Source organism: Microchirus variegatus (genome assembly GCF_963457635.1).
Source record: "Microchirus variegatus genome assembly, chromosome: 6".
Classification (NCBI taxonomy): domain Eukaryota; kingdom Metazoa; phylum Chordata; class Actinopteri; order Pleuronectiformes; family Soleidae; genus Microchirus; species Microchirus variegatus.
The window spans coordinates 14,011,581-14,027,599 of record NC_139807.1 but is presented as its reverse complement, the minus strand read 5'-3'; the positions used below and the strand labels follow the sequence as shown (position 1 = coordinate 14,027,599).

Genomic DNA, 16,019 nt, shown 5'->3' with positions numbered 1-16,019 from the left:
TCACCTCATGAAATTAACAAATTCATTGAAGAACGAATTCAGAAAAGACATTTATAAACATTGGTTCATGTCTTATAGATGTCCTTGTAGCATGCACTGTGAATTTGAAAGTAAAAATACACATTAAGCATACAGTAATTTTTGTAAATTTTATTGTGAAAAATCAAACAGACTGCTAAGATCAATATGTATTGATACAACGTTAATGGACAGTAGTTCTGTACAGCTGCAATTGGGATCTGTGAACAACATTGTTGGATATCTTCATTTAATTTAGTCCATGGGAGACAGACAAGTGACCAAACCCATGACTTAGAAAAACGTCCCTCTCTGAAGTCCTTCTGATCATTACCTTGTTGTGTATAAAAAGAAAAGATTTCTTACGCTAAAACTGAAATAAGTAAACTAAAAATACAAAACTTTGGTCTGCTTCTCTTCACTGGCTGCTTCCCAAATTCATGTCAGCTACAGAGAGCAGAAGCAATCAGCTGTTTGAAAACTCCAACAACAACAAAAGAGAAAGTCTACAAAAACAGGTTAACCTCGCTCCTACTTAAGTAAAATAATATTGACGTCATCATAATAGGAAAGTTAGCCCAGTACTCACATTTTGTCAGTCACTTATATGATAGCTGAAGGCACATCAGCTTTCAACTCGTCTACTCCCATCATACATGTACAATAAGAACAACTGAACAAACACACTGACCTTAAATACAGAGTTAATCCAAGAAAAAAAAAACTAGGCAAGTTTGAGTGTACTGTGTAACAGCGATAAAGGCTTTCCTTCATCACAGCACTGACTAACCCCTCCCGCTCTATTCCCTCCCCAGATTAAATGCTCTTCCCCAAAAACAAATGTTTACCCTCCAAACAAACCCTCACTCCATCTCTGTACGCTGCAGCTTGTGTATGCAGGTTTGTAATACCGTGTGTGTGTGTGTGTGTGTTTGAGTACGTAGTGGTGTGGTCTTCAGAGGCTGGTTGTCTTGGGTTAAGGATGAACTACGGACGTGCTAGTTTAGGTTCATTAGCCTTCAGCGTCCCAATAGCGTCCTTAACTGCGTGATAGATTATGTTCTTCACCTGAGGAAAAACAACAGGATGACTTTGTTAAATAAGTGAGATGAGAAAACAGCTTCCTGTCTTAAAACAATACCTCATACTGACTGCCAGCTATTGTCAGAAATGGACAATTATGCAATAAATAAATGTAATACATTTCACGTGTCTGTAGAGCATGATAAAACCCTCAGTTTTAATGAGAATATTTTCAAACAATGCTTCTCAATGGGTTATGGTGTGTAATACACTTACACACAGGCATATACCTTACTCCACATTCCCAAAATACAAACACATAATTGATGTAAATGGGTTTAAAATATGAGAGAAAGGCACACACACACACACACCTGGAGCTTGTCTTCGTGGTTTGTATGAGTGGTGGACAGATGCCTGAACTCCTGGGTCAATCTAAAACAGTGCCTCACATGCTCAGGAGATACAAAGTCCTCAGCCACCTTGATACAACTGTACAAGTTGTGCACCTGGGAGGGCAAGCACAGAGAATGAGCAAACCAGTGAATGAGAGGAGATAACAGGGACACAAATGTTAAATCAAGGGCCATTGATAAACCAGAGAAAGCACTCGGAGAGCGCAACTGTACACCAAGGTGTCAATATTGTAATGTTAGTTTTTTGTTTATCTAAGTCCAAATTAGAACCAACATATAATGTCTTCTTAGGCCACAACCTACATCCCCAGAAATATTTTTTAAAAAGCATGCCCTGTATCTTTTGAGATGTGTTGCTCAAAGACCAAAGGCAGAACCTTATCCATCAGTGGATGAAATTGTGGGATATGCATATCCAGTTTGTTTATTCTAACCTGGTGTGGTGCTCCAGCTGGGATGAATACAGCATCTCCCAAGAACTGTACAATGGCCCAGCCCTGGACTCCATATTCTTCATAGAGCCTACGGCGGAGCACTTGTTCCAGGTACCAGCTCTGGTCATGAATGGGGTCGTGATCTGGAGGGTTTTCTTGACCCTGTTCCTCTCCCACCTGACACACAGATATAGATGAACATTGTTTAATGCAGCCAATGAATGTGAACCACACAGTTAATGTTTGGTCGTTGTTGGAAATCAGATGATGGCATCTCTTCAGCCACATATCATATTGACATGTATCATTCACAGGTAGTGTACTAATCATACCCTTCATCACTCTCACTGTCTTTTTAAAGAACTCTGGATCTAAGGTGAAAATCTTTTCACATGTTCAGCCTTCAGAGATTGGATAATATTTTCAATTCAAAGTCGTTGACTGGCTGCTAACCTTGCGGAGCAGCTCTCTGATCTTTTCAGCATCCTTGGCAGCATAGATGTGCCACAGTGCACCGGGTTTCTCCTTTGCCTCGTACACCCTCCGCTTTGTCATTTCATCCACATCGCCCTCTTCAATGGTGGTCATGACCTCTGGAGTATCAAACATAAACAGCAATGCAAACATAGGGGACCAAATAGTCATAAACAGTCTCTCTTCAATGACAGGAGTTTACAGTTGACATTCTTTTTAAAATGGCTTCTAAAAATAAACATTTGGGCAGTAACTGTCAATTAAATATAACTTTGTTTTATACATTTCAATTCAGTGGCTGACTAAATATAACAAGCTTCACTTCTAGGGCAGTGACCTGGACTATCGATAAATTTGCATTTCTTTCAATGTACATCCATCATACTGTTGGCTGTAGTTCTCAACTGGTGGCTCATGATTCCGTGATCCCCTAGAAGTGGACAGTAGGTTTGAGTGCCACAGCAATTTAATTTTTAAAGTATTTTCATCTTGGAATTTAAAACAACATGGGGAGCATGTGTAAACACACTCAGTGTAGTCAAGTGGACATTAACCTGCAAGGAAAGGAAGCTGCTGGATGGAGAATTGCTAATGTTATCCACACACAGATGGGGAGATCCTCAATGCATTGTCCTCAACTGTTTGAGGGAAATAAATCATTGAAACGTGACTTATTTTTCTAGAGTGAATCCTGTAGCTGGACCAGTTGAGAACCCCAAGTCCAGAAGAGGACAAGTTACAACTACACAATCACATTTACTAACACAATGTCTGCATTCAAGGCCTACAGTTGATCATACAGAGCAGCTAGGGTATCACTACTGACTAAATACACTAATATATACACTTCATAAAGAAAAACTGTAAATGGAAGCAAACTCATTTATTCATTCAGTGGACCCTTGTATTTCACCAGCCTGAACCAGTTTGTTCCCAGTGGTTCTCATCATTCACTAACATCGTGTGTATATTGAGGAAAGTGACCAAAAACATTTACATCAGTAAATGGTGCTGAGAACACAGCTGAACGTTACATGTATTTATAAACCTGATTTAAATTTCATGAAATAATTTTTCTCACTTCAACTACTACCTTTAGTAATATTTGCTGCTTGTGATGTTTATAATGCCCCCAATGAATGCATATGATAGTTGAATAAGATTCAAAAGAAGAGAGGGTAGCGGTGCGTGACAACAGCACACCTTAGAGGAAATATGAATGTCAATTCTGGATGCCCTTCATCAAATAATTCTCCCACATTGTTAGGACCAGAGCACAGTTCACCCAATGCTACCAGCGACCAGATACTCACACTGCTGTTAAGTAGGAGATCTAGTGTCAACTCCATGTCAATTCATAGAATTCACATGACTTATTTGACTTAAACCCCAGACCACTTTTTGACAACAGAAATCAATTAAGAAGGGGAAAGTAAGCATCTCCGAAGAAAGACGATAAAATAAATGTGCAAATGTGGCATTCACAACGAAATATAGAATGGGACACAAAACATGCCACAGAAAAAAATAACAGATGGGTTCCAGTGCTCTGGCCTGTACTGCACATATAATAACATGAGGATATGGTGGAGGAGTACAGAGAGGGAGTTAGTCAAGAAGAAGGGCATGCTGCTGTATTGATACAACTGAAAATCTACACACCTTGGTGTCCAGAGAGATCTGCCTCTGTGAATGAGAAATGTTGCCACAATGTAAATAATCGAGACCCAGTTGAGGGTGTTTTCATGGCCCTATCCAAGCCAATCAAACCAAGACCAATTCAAACAGTATAAACATGACAAAACAGTTCTGAAAATGTTCATTTTCAGATTATTTGAGAGAGGAAATTTAAAAGGCAAAGTGGGTTATATTCAATCTTAGAAGTGATTTCAGTCTTCTTACCTTCTTTTATATTGTGCAGAAAGGGTTTAGTATTTATTTAAAAAAAAAAATTAAATAAAGATGCATGTAGTGTTGCAGAAGACAACATTTGTTTTCACAAAACTGATGTCCTTTGTTGTGTTTTTGATAATGTATAATTGCCAAATCTATGTATTACAAGTGATGTGTGTGTCTGTGTGTGACAGAGAGAGAGAAGAGCAGGGTGTGTTTAGGTTCTCTGACCTTGCTCATGATTATCTTCAGGAATGCCAACGTAAACCATGACATTGACAGCATCAGACACATCCAGATGGAGGTTAGTTGTTCCCACCTTCCTGTCTTCACTTGAGATTAATCCTTATGAGTAGGGAGACAGTGAGAGAGAAGATGAAGTCAAATGTGTCACATATTGAAAAGGATAGAAAGACAACACGTTTTACTACAGTGACAGGGGCGACGGTAGCTCAGTGGTAGAGCGAGTCGTCTTTCAAATTGAAGGTTCGATTACCGACTGCTCCTGACAGCTGTGCCATGTGAATGGGTATAGAAGATGAGTGACAGAAAATGTGCTGCACATAGATCCACTATATGAAAGTGTGAGTGAAACGGTGAATGGCAAAACTGCAGTGTAAAGCAGATTTGAGTGATCATCAAGGCTAGAAAAGCGCTATATAAATACAAACCATAAAAAAAAAAGGTAAATCCTACTCACCATAGGCATTATACATCTTAGGACCAAGGTCAGGACGCACAAAAAAGTTGGGGAGACGGGCAGCAAGGTTTAATCGACCATCTCTTTTTGTGTACTCAGGCAAAGGGAGGTTGTCCATCAGATCGTCAAACCTGGGATGAGAAATTAAAGGAGTAAACGACTTACATAAGTAGGAGTTCAAACTCAGATTCAACTATTAATCTTTAAGCAATACTAAGATACATTAAAAAAAAATATTCTTACAAATACAACTGAGAAACAACTAGTCCAGACAAATATTCATCGAGGTAATATACAGATGACTAAGCTATTTCAACATGAGGTAAGTGTGCAAATGAAGTTACCAAAATGTGAGACAAATCATCAGGTTGCCAGAAATTGTTCAACACTCAGACAATAAATAAAAATAACTGATTCCAGGTGATTTGATGAAAAAATGTTGACCCTCCTCCTGTGAGATATATTAAGGAACACTACTGTAGTTTATTTATAACCACACATGACACACACAATTCTAAATAAGTAGTTCAATTCTAATTTATAAACAACACCCTCAAGAAATGAAAAACATATTTGAACATATTTCTGGACTCCTCACCGTGTAGGCATCATGTCCCTGAAGTCTTCACATGGAGGCCAATCCTTTAACTTCAACACCATGGGCTGTCCATCAGCATCTTTCAGTCTCTCTGCATTCATTAAGAAAAACCACAACAATAAAACGCATTATACGCCACTATTTTGACTGATTGCATTACAAAAACACAGAGGCAGGCATATAGTACCTGGCATAAGTATTCATCCACCTTGAACTTTTCCACATTTTGTCATGTTACAACCACAGATTTATATGTATTTTAATGTTTTTTTTGTGACAGACCACAAAGTAGTACATAATTTTTAAGTGGCGGGGGATATGGTTTAAATGATTTACAAATATATATCAGAAAAGTGTTGAGTTTGTATGTATTAACCCCTCTTTACTGTGAAACCCAAACAAAAAAAACAAATATCATCATATTGCTAGTTCACATGCGCTGATATTTTAGCCTGGTTTAAATTCATTATGACACATGACACACACTCACCCCCCGTTGTGGGGTGAGTGTGTGTCATCTCAGTTCAAGCATTTGCTTTATGTACATTACACATGTTGATACCACGATAGCAATAGATTTACAATATTGTGCAGCCCTATCAAATTGTTTATAAAATAGTTGGTGTACTCACTGTGAATGACCTGGAAGCCGTCCCAGAATTCTCGCACCTTTACATCAGAGATGATAGCACAGCTTCTACAGTTGACCAGATCTACATCCTGATCTCCAAACTCCCTACTGAAAGCTTCTGGTCGCCATAAATCTTGCTTCAGACGTCGATGAATCCCTGAAACCAAAACAGGCTGGACACCAAGGAGCAGAGATTAGCCAGTGGACAGAATAATAGAAGTCAACACAGTTAATTTTCAACCGATTTTTCCCAACAGCTACCCATCAGACTCTCTCATACTTCATTCAAACTGTTCTTACTTGTCCCTGCTTCCAGCACTCTCTAAATATCTTCCAGTTGTTAGTGTTGCTGGGGTCCTGTAGGCAGAGGAGTCTTCCATCACAGAGCCAGGAGTGTGATGTATGAGGTTCTAAAACACTAAGGCCCATCACTCCCTCTTTACGGCCCCCCAACACGGAAAGTTCGCCACCTTCAGTTGCCCCAGTGCGACGGCCTTCTGCCTTCTTGGTCTCCACAACAGAGGCGATGATGTGATCCAGGAAGTTTGGGAGGCTGCTCTTCAGCTTGTCATTCTAACAAACACAGCAGGAGTGTTAGTCAGCTGTGTACGTTCCCCCTAGTATGTCTCCTTTAAAACTTGACCGCAACATTTAACAGCTGATTTTTCCAAGAAGACACTGCTTAAGTGGATTAATATAGATTAATATAAGTTTATACGTACACCCGCAGAGGTGAAGACGGAGGGGAATGGCACCCCGCTCTCTCCAGGGCCTTGTGGGAGTTTTCCAGGTCCGGAGTTGAGCAGATCCCGGAGACTGGACCCTTCGGGTTTGGAGTGGGCCATACTGGAGCCCAACAACAGGCTATTAAATAGCTTAGGGCTTGATGCAGAAGGCTTCGACAGGGCACTAAGTGAGTCTAGGCCAAAAGGAGGCCGGCTATCTCGGCTCATCATAGAACGAAGTGAACCAGATTCTGGAAGAAAATAGTAATGTTACTTTAATGTAGATTTTTAGGTGCTCAGATTACAGTTTATTGGATTTTTCCTTCTTACCCTTGGTATCATCCTTGGTTTTCTGTGTAGCCAAGTCTGCCAACCAGTGCAGAGCAGAGCTGTTACCCTCTCCAGATGAGCGTGATTCCTTGGCAGAGGACTGGGGGAGGTTAGAGGGGGAGGATGTACCACTGGGGGAGTTATTTGTACTACCAACACTTTCCCCACCTCCACTGTCTGATGGTGTGACTGTTTGTGGAGTTTCTGTTTTAATCACTGAGGATTCGCCCTCTGATTTTGGAATGGTGCCAATACTAAGAGGTACAGTTGCAAGGCCACCACCAACGCTTGTTGAAGACTGCAGAGACAAGCACAACCAAATGTTTCAATATTTATGTTTAAAATGCGAGAACTTTAGGTATGCCGACTTAGAAAGAGGTGTGGTGGCACAACAGTACCTGTGAAATTCCATTGGGAGCAATAGGGCGCACAAGTGGCTTGGTTTGTCTGCTAGCACAAGGACAATTGGCCTTGATACCCCACTTGCCTCTTGCTGAATGCACCATGTCCCCTATGTTGTAAAGAGCTTTAAAAAAGAAAAGAAAGGCAATAAAATCTAGTATTACAGCTGTTAATCTAAAACATCACTTGATACGCTGATATCTGGGATATCTAGATGTATGATTTAAAATGCAAGTTACCTGTCCCAGGTATAATCTGTGTAGGCATGAGATTCTGTGGCTCATGGGGTTGACCTTTAGCACATTTCAACCAAGAGAAAACGTCATCCTCTGGACCTTCATCAACATCTAAAGGAAATATCACACTGAGCTTTATTTTCAAGGAAGTAAACCTAAAAAGAGTATTTGGTATGAACTTTGTCAACATGTCTATCAGAAAAATACAAAAAATGTTAATAAGTTAATTTAACAAAATGGTTAAACTGTCTCTGAATGCATTGTATTAGCTCACCCTCCCTTGGCCTGTTCCTGCGGAGCCGATAGCAGTCCAGACAAACTCCAAATCCACACTTTCTGCACACCCAGTGGATGTTGAACAGGGTGGTCTCACACACGTCACACATTTCTCTGACACCTCGCACAGCACGTTTCCAAGCCACTTTCTCTGTAGAAAAGGCCAAAGAGGAAAATAAATTTGATTAAATACATGAAAAGAAAACAGGCTGAGATTAGCCAGATGCTGATTTACTCACGGTGAGGTTCCACCATCATCATGGCCTCCTTCTCGGACATGACCAACTGGCAAAACTGGTCTCCCACATTGGCCAGAATGTACTTGGATGTATCAAGGTCAAGCCCCTCTTGGACAGCTGGTACAGGTAGCCATAAACTCATAGCCATAGAATCACTCTGTTGAGGACTCAGAAAACCTTCCACACGCAGTATACCTTTACGTGTGAATGCCAACCTGGTCACAGACAAAAACAAAGTTAAATCACTGACAAATCTTAGTTTGTAATAGTTAGTTTGCATCCTCACAAGTACATAATCAATACCTTCTGAAGTGGAAGAAACGGCAGGATACATTTGGATCGTCGTCATCTTCGCTATCTTCATCTGTATTTCGACTTTTACGATAACGCTCCAGTCGACACTCACGGCACTTGTGCAAGTGAGGGGCCACATTAATGCAGGAACCATCCTGGAGAAAAGACTCACCAGACTGCTTCAAACGTCGCACCTTGCTCTGGTCTTTTAAGACAGATTGGCCAACTGGAGGACACAATTTTATGTTAATTCACTGAGGTTGGAAACATGATGGACACAGAACATTTTTAAGTATCAATAAGTCTTACCTTTGAAAGGCTTGTTACGTGGACGGCCCTTTGAAGCCCCTTGGACTTTAGTTTTCTGTAACATGGCCACATCCTTGGAAGGGTGTGGTGGTCCCCCTGGGACTTGGCCTTTCTCCAGACCCTCCTCATTCTCACTCAAGTCTGACAAGTCACTGTTGCTGCTAGAGTCAGAGTCATGTTTTGATGCTTGGCTTCTTTCCTCTAGGGTAAACTTCTGAGACTGGCTCTGGTCAAAGGACATGGAGTCTGCATCCATTCCACCACGACCAGTGCTTCCCAGCATGTGACCGCCTGAGGTGGATGTCGGCATCTCCCCAACCTCTTGCTCCTCCTTTTTCACAGCTTCTTCACTCTGTGACATTTGGGATGGGGCCGTTGCTGTAGAGAAGGAAGAGCTGGGTGAAGCAGCTGCTGAGATTGCTGGGAAAGGGGAAGACAGAATTCCCTTGGGTGGCTCCACCATGGTGAAGAGGTTTGACTTGCTGTCTGAGGCAGAACCCAGGGACTGCGCCTCAGCCCCACTCAGTCCAGCAAAGGGTATGTGGGATGTTTTGTCCCCATAAGCCAGAAATGGATTAGTGGGCTCTTTAGAGGCTTGCAGAAAAAGGTTCTGGTGGCTATCTGGAGAAGCAAAACTGGTTTGCAGGCCTAAGCCACCTGAAGAAGTTCCATTATTACTGCTTATTTTAGAAGCACTTTGGGCTAGATTAGAGGTTTTCCCTCCTGCAGAGCCAACTATACCTTGGAAGGCTAGGGATGATTTGTTGATTATTCCATTTCCTGTTGGATGGGTCTCAGGCACTTTGGACTGGTCAAGATTTTTCGGCCCTTCAGTGGAGGTTGCAGACTTAAAAAGGCTTGGGGGCTCTTTATTCAGGCCCTCAGACACAGAAGTGAAGTAGTTGTCCTTGGATTGTGTCTGACCAGCAGTTAGGCTTGGGCTAGGACCAGAATTCTGGGTCATGCACTGGAAAAACAAGTTTTTGTCTTGTTGAGATTGACTCTCATGCTTTGCTGCACCAAAGCCAAAGCCAAAAGGTCTGGGAGTGTCCTGGGTGGTTGTTGTAGTGGTAGGACCTCCATTGGTTTGAGAGGTAACATCTCCAAATACAGGACCAACTGGTAAAGCCTGGGGCAAACGAAAACCCAAGGCAGTTTTAGAGCCCTTAGGGGAAAAACAGTAAAGGTAAGGATAAATATGTATGTATGAAGAATATAATGATTAAACAGAGACAGAAGTATTTTCACAATACTGGTTGTCTTACCTCCGTCTGGCTTCCCCAGGCAGGTGCTTTAGGACTAAAACCCACAGAGGCAGAAAGTGCCACACTAGGGCCACTGTCCTGCGACCAAGAAATAGTGACGGGGCCTGGTGAAACAAGAGCAGCTGTTTTGGAAAAGGATGACTGAGAGGCCTCCTCTCGGTCTGGCTGGGGGGATGGGGAGGCCTTGGGGGCATGAGCTCCAGGGACCAGGCTTGGCATCTGGCCTAAAGAGGGAAAAGATGTGGTGGAGAAGGGAGAGGGGGCTGGTTTGAGGGGAGGTGGCGTGGGGGTATGAGCAACGTTGGTGGTGGAGTCTGCTGCACCTTGTGTTGAAAGGGGGCGACCATTTTCTTTGACGTGAGCTGGATAACGAGGAGTAGCAGCATTTGCCTGGTCCAGTTGGAGTGAGGCACTGGGGGATGGCACAATACCTTGAGGAAAGGTTCCCTCTGAAGAGCCTCCATTTTTGGTTGTGCTGCTGACTCTTTCACCAGAGTCTCCAGCCCAGATACCCATGCCCTCCAATGGGGTTTTGGTGGAGTCGACACAGTTCTGTGTGTTTGCTCCTGCATCTCCTGCTCCTTTAAAACGTTTCAAGTTCAAGTCATCCTCACCTTCAGAGGCAGTCCTACGTCTGCGTCCAGTATCACCCTTTACTGTGTCACTGTCCTTCCTTCGCCGCCCACTCTTACCAAGCTAAAAGCAAGACATATATAATTAAAATACTTCTTCAATGAAATGTATAGGAACATAAGATTGTTTTATTATAACCTCACCTCCTCCTGTGCCAGCATGACATGTATCACACGTGGATCTACAATCTGATTCTCTTCTCCCTACAACAAAGACAAGATATTCAAGAGGCATCCTTTTACACCATGAGCAGATTGCGTTCACTCAAAACTTGAGGGTCATTTACCTTATCCAAGCTTATCTCCATAATGTGTGAGATAGGATCATGCTGTGAGACCAGTCCTGAGGCCCAGCACTCCTCAAATTCTGGTTGGTACACAAGAACCCTGCGTCCTTGAATAGTGTATGATCCTACACAACAGTGGCAAAAATAAAACTTACATTCTGCGAGATTCAAAATAACATGCATGCTGGAGAATGAATGGTACACTGGATTAAATGTATTGCTCTTGTCTGAAGAGTAAAACAACAACAGCTAAGCTGCATTATGCCTGCATAGTATGACAGAATTCCGTGTATTCATCAATGGCAAATGCTGGAATAGTATACAAACATATAAAAACATTGTCAGTGCTACGCTTTAAAATGTCACTGTTAGTATATTGGGGTTTTTATCAACTTTTATCAACACTGAGTGACAAATGCTTAAGTATTTTTGAATGAAAACTAATGAATGTGTTGCTAGTTGGAGCTGGTCCCCGAATCAAAATATCATATGGGAAAATTTGCAAAATACCCAAGAGAATGAACCACAAAAATTATGAACATGGTGTGTTACCCTTCCTGAAGATCTCTTGCAGTTCAAAGTCAGTACGCCAGCTGGAGATGGCTGACAGCAGAGTTGGCTGCTCCAGCACTAATGGGTGTCTTATGTCTTTATCAACCTGTACAGAGACACAATGCACTATCCTGAAATTGTGCTACCAATACAGCAATACTTTGGAACAACAAAAGCGAATATTGCATGAGAACATAGAATTGCAACCGAGTTCTCATTATTAGACTGATGTAACACAGCTTTCTTTTGTCCTATATAAATATGATTTGTCTAGTAAAAATATCCTAGAGCTGTTTAAGCTACAGTCATAAGAACCAGAATACACAAGATGCTGAACAGAAAAATGTTTCCAATTCTTATTGATGTGACCTATTTTTCCCCCCCAGAGCTCTTTGTAAATATTTTAAACTTATTTTACCAATAAGCTGTGTCTTAAAATGTGACTGAATAAAAGTCAACAACATAATAAGCAATAAGAACTTATTTATGCAACACAGCATTGTAATATTGTATATTGTGCTTTTTCCTTCCGGCAAAATATTTTATTTCAGTTTCTCTGTAATATTAAGTGCTTTTAAACTAATAATATACTTTAGATAATGAGCCTTTTATTTGAATCTGGTGTGATGAAGCAAGGAAACGGTTAAGTGGGTTCCCAGGACCAGAGAAATCCTGCTATAGATATTTGGGGGTTAAAGTTGTAATTTGTTTCCTGTAAATCAACTGGTTGGAATATAAACTAACATTACAATGAATAATTAACAAGCCAAAATTACACACCTCAAACCTCTGGATAGTTTTGTTATCAGACAGGAACTCAAAAGTCTTGTTGCCAAAATACTCCACAGGAACCATCGACCCTAAACCCACTCTATCCACCAGGGAGCGGAATACCTGAGAAAAGGAAAAACGTATTTGAATCGGAAAAATACTTGACAGAGCTGAATAAAATATGTGAAAGTAAAAACTGGTGATGTCAAAATCGAATTAAAATTCAATATGCAATCCAATCCCATCCAATGTACAAATATGGACTCACCAGAGCAGGCCAGGCAGTGGCTGATGCCGGAGCTCCTGTTGCCCCAGCGCCATCACTCCGATTGGCCCAAACAACAGAATCTTCTACCAACACAGCTTTCACTCCTTCATCATATACCTGCACCCAGGAACAGCGCTGCGAAGCATTCTCGAATTCCACAAATACCTACAGTTGGAAAAAAACACAGAAAGAAATCAGAACATAAACATAAAGTGCTTTGCTGTCCAGATCAAATCAGACTTTGCATTTAAATGACAGAACAATCAAATCAAACTAGTAGTTAGTCACCATTGACAAATCCTCATCAGCCTTCAAGACCTTATTATACACTTTACTAAACTTTAGACAAATTTCAATTTGTGCACTTTGGTAGGAAGGGTGAGGGCTGTGCCCGATAGTCGCGGAAGTGATATACATAAAGTGACATCGTACTGACTACATCATACCGACGCAAACGCAACACAACAGACAACACCGGCTCCGCCCCTGACAGCTGACTAGCTCTAACCTGACCTTACCAGTTTACCATATATATAATAAATAAATAATAAATAAACAATTATTTTTTGGTTATTTTGGTACTACTGTTCCACTCGATGAAAACATGGCTTAAGAAACAAACAAACTCACATAAGAAGGTCCTCAGGTAGGATTACGAGGAGGGCCTATCAATCATTATCTTGACACTTGAAAGTTGATGATTAAACTGTTTATATGATATTCACCCGCCAATCAAACACGCCCGATTCAACTGTAACAATTGGCTGTTTTATTTATTTAAATGTTTATTTTATGTTTACATATGCCTTAACAGAGAGTAAATCACTGACATTGCAATACTGATTACAATAGAACCTTAAGAACCATGGAGCAAAAGCATAGAATACTAGGCGATATGGCACAAAAGGCTATCACAATAAAAAGTTTAAATGAGTCTACATACAGATAACATTTTTGCCACTAAGTGAAATAATAGCTAGCAACTAAAATTTGATTCTCCACTTTATTGAAGAGACAGAAAGAACATCTAACATTTATTAAAAAGAGACAGTTGCAAAGCCGAGGTAAAATGTTTGATAGCAATTGTGTGTTCCAACTTAACACAATGCATAAATATTATATTCATGTTTTGAAAACACTTGTAAGTGGTGGTTAATACTGATAAAAATCAAGTGCACATATATTCATACCAATTCTTTATATTAATCATAAGTGTAACCATGTTTACATGTAGTATTTTAAGACGTTAAATATTATTTTCAGACTTTGAATATATTAGTGCCTTATTTCCTACAATTCCATTGGCTCTAAGCAATTTGTAAGAGACTGAGAACCCCCTTTTTCTCCCAAATGACATGCAGCACATCAAAATGTGTCGTGTGAAACACATTTCAATCACTGTCATATTGACCTGTGGGGAAAGAAAAACTATAGGCGGATGATACGATTTTTTTAATAATAATAATACAATTCATGACGAAAAAAATAGTATGCTTCTTTGTGTTAAATTTAATGTGTATTTAAATTGTGTTTAACTTATGGAATTCATCTTATAATCCCGTTATGTCTCACAACACTCGCGAATGTCTTTAACCAATAAAATGTGTGGCTTAAATGTAGGTCACCCACGGCCCCACTTAAAATCAAAAAGGAAATCTAGCTGTACATGTGTCTACGCATATCTCTGACAAGAATACATGTTATTTTCTTTAATATGAATAAATCAAAAACTTTGACGTTTGTCAGTTTTGTCCTAATGTCAATTCCTGGTTCACCGTAAACGTCGGAGGCCTTTGATTCGACAAACGGACAGTCTTATGCTGTAATTCACTGCTGCCGTTGCTTTAAAGACAATATTGATATGGTTTTAATGGTTCTAAAACATGTGAAGTTTGTAGTTTGTTGCTGTGGGGAAAAAAATAATATTGTCAGTACTGAATGTCATTCGTTGAAAAGCTAAAATGAAGCGAACAAAGCAAAGGCCACAAAATCCCCGGCCTCGAGTTTGGCTTCACTTGCTGGACGCGACTTGTAGGCTAACGTTAACTGCTGACAAACGTATCGACAGTGACGAATAAGACATTATTAAACAATGCTAAAACAAACTTTATCACTGGTAAGCGCTGTTGGTATCTACTGTGCGGCAGTTCGTTATGAAGTACGGCGTCAATTGTATGTAAACACTGACCGTCAGCCCTGCTGCGGGGGTTGTTGTTGTCGCCTCTGCTTCGCTAACCTCAGGAGCGGCTAGGCCGATGACGCTCACCGCCCGCACAGTACCCCGGAGCCAGTCCCGGGCCCAGGCAGCTTTCTCCGACTCGGTTCCATTCGCTGACCTTCCGTCGTCGAGGAGCAAAAGCAGACGCTTCCCTATCAATTCGAGAGAGTCCCCCATGGTTTGCACGCAAGCTAGTGAGCCACCATCAACGATGTAACTTCTTCGTCCGGGATGGGAAGTGCAAAGCGGCAAAGGACGAGCAAAAACCCGCGACAGCGACTTTGTAACCGACGGTAACGCTCGAGAGACTTCCCCTCGCCCGTTGTACCCGCGGGCACGCAGTGGCGGACCGAGGAATAGACCGGTTATAGGTGTTATTGTCCTCGGTGCTAGCCCAACTCTCTTGCTCTGTCCGCCATTGAACCCTGCAACAATCAAACGCACTCCTCGTCGACGAGCAGCACTGCGGAGACAGCGAAGAGCATATGTGTGTGTGGAAACAGTGACCTCTAGCGACTGGCCTGTGCAGCGCCACGGCTTAAACGGTGCGCTGTAGAATGCTTTGTTTTTCCGCAGGATTTTCCGCAGTGTTAACACCTCGCCGAGAGTGGACGGATGGAGTTTTATTATTTTATAATAATATTGACAGTAAATTAGATAAGATATATATAAGATATATAATATAAAGAACTATATTAAAACAAAAATAAATCGTTCTGTATTTGAAAGGAGTAAGAAAGACCCGAGAACAAGCCCAATCCAGTTTTACAATATGTTTTTAAATGCTGCATCGTTGATTCGTTGTTGTTGAAATTGGATGTTGGGGTCTATGGGTGGTGTGGGGAATGGGTTGGGAATTTACAGTGGCTGTTGATAAAGGTCCAGTATTACTTTTAATTTTATGATAAAAATAATTATACATAGTTGTTTCAAGTGTGTTATTTTTCCATTTCCTTAGAATTAAACTTTAATATTTATGCCAGGAGCTGGGTCAGCACCACGGAGGCCACCATTTTGGACCATAAGAT

At 41.1% G+C, this 16,019-nt stretch overlaps 1 protein-coding gene across 4 annotated transcripts; it reads right to left on the bottom strand.

Moving 5' to 3' along the window:
* Positions 1 to 850: 850 nt before the first annotated feature.
* On the bottom strand, positions 851 to 15,404 carry kdm3b (lysine (K)-specific demethylase 3B). Of its 4 annotated transcripts, XM_083891034.1 has the most exons (26): positions 14,962 to 15,404; positions 12,774 to 12,938; positions 12,515 to 12,628; positions 11,735 to 11,840; positions 11,183 to 11,307; positions 11,040 to 11,099; positions 10,587 to 10,959; positions 10,264 to 10,487; positions 8,999 to 10,163; positions 8,699 to 8,915; positions 8,396 to 8,610; positions 8,155 to 8,307; positions 7,884 to 7,991; positions 7,641 to 7,768; positions 7,243 to 7,540; positions 6,910 to 7,163; positions 6,488 to 6,760; positions 6,189 to 6,360; positions 5,557 to 5,647; positions 4,959 to 5,089; positions 4,490 to 4,603; positions 4,028 to 4,051; positions 2,345 to 2,484; positions 1,892 to 2,068; positions 1,416 to 1,550; positions 851 to 1,086 (listed from the first exon to the last, which is right to left on the bottom strand). In XM_083891034.1, exons 1-26 carry the CDS (start codon positions 15,166 to 15,168, stop codon positions 1,006 to 1,008), a joined length of 5,250 nt encoding a protein of 1,749 aa, XP_083747160.1. In that variant the 5' UTR covers positions 15,169 to 15,404; the 3' UTR covers positions 851 to 1,005. The 4 variants fall into 4 exon arrangements, with proteins under 4 accessions (XP_083747160.1, XP_083747157.1, XP_083747159.1 ...); XM_083891031.1 differs by having other exon boundaries at positions 10,264 to 10,959; XM_083891033.1 differs by having other exon boundaries at positions 8,999 to 10,127; positions 10,264 to 10,959.
* Positions 15,405 to 16,019: the final 615 nt, after the last annotated feature.

Bases quoted from the DNA above. Each gene is read 5' to 3' on its own strand.
- kdm3b (XM_083891031.1), bottom strand. From the start codon at position 15,168: ATGGGGGACTCTCTCGAATTGATAGGGAAGCGTCTGCTTTTGCTCCTC. The intron at 8,916-8,998 runs GTAAGACTTATT...TGTGTCCTCCAG, and splicing joins ACGTAACAAGCCTTTCAAAG to TTGGCCAATCTGTCTTAAAA. The intron at 2,485-4,027 runs GTGTGTAGATTT...TTGATACTCCAG, and splicing joins AGATCTCTCTGGACACCAAG to AGGTCATGACCACCATTGAA.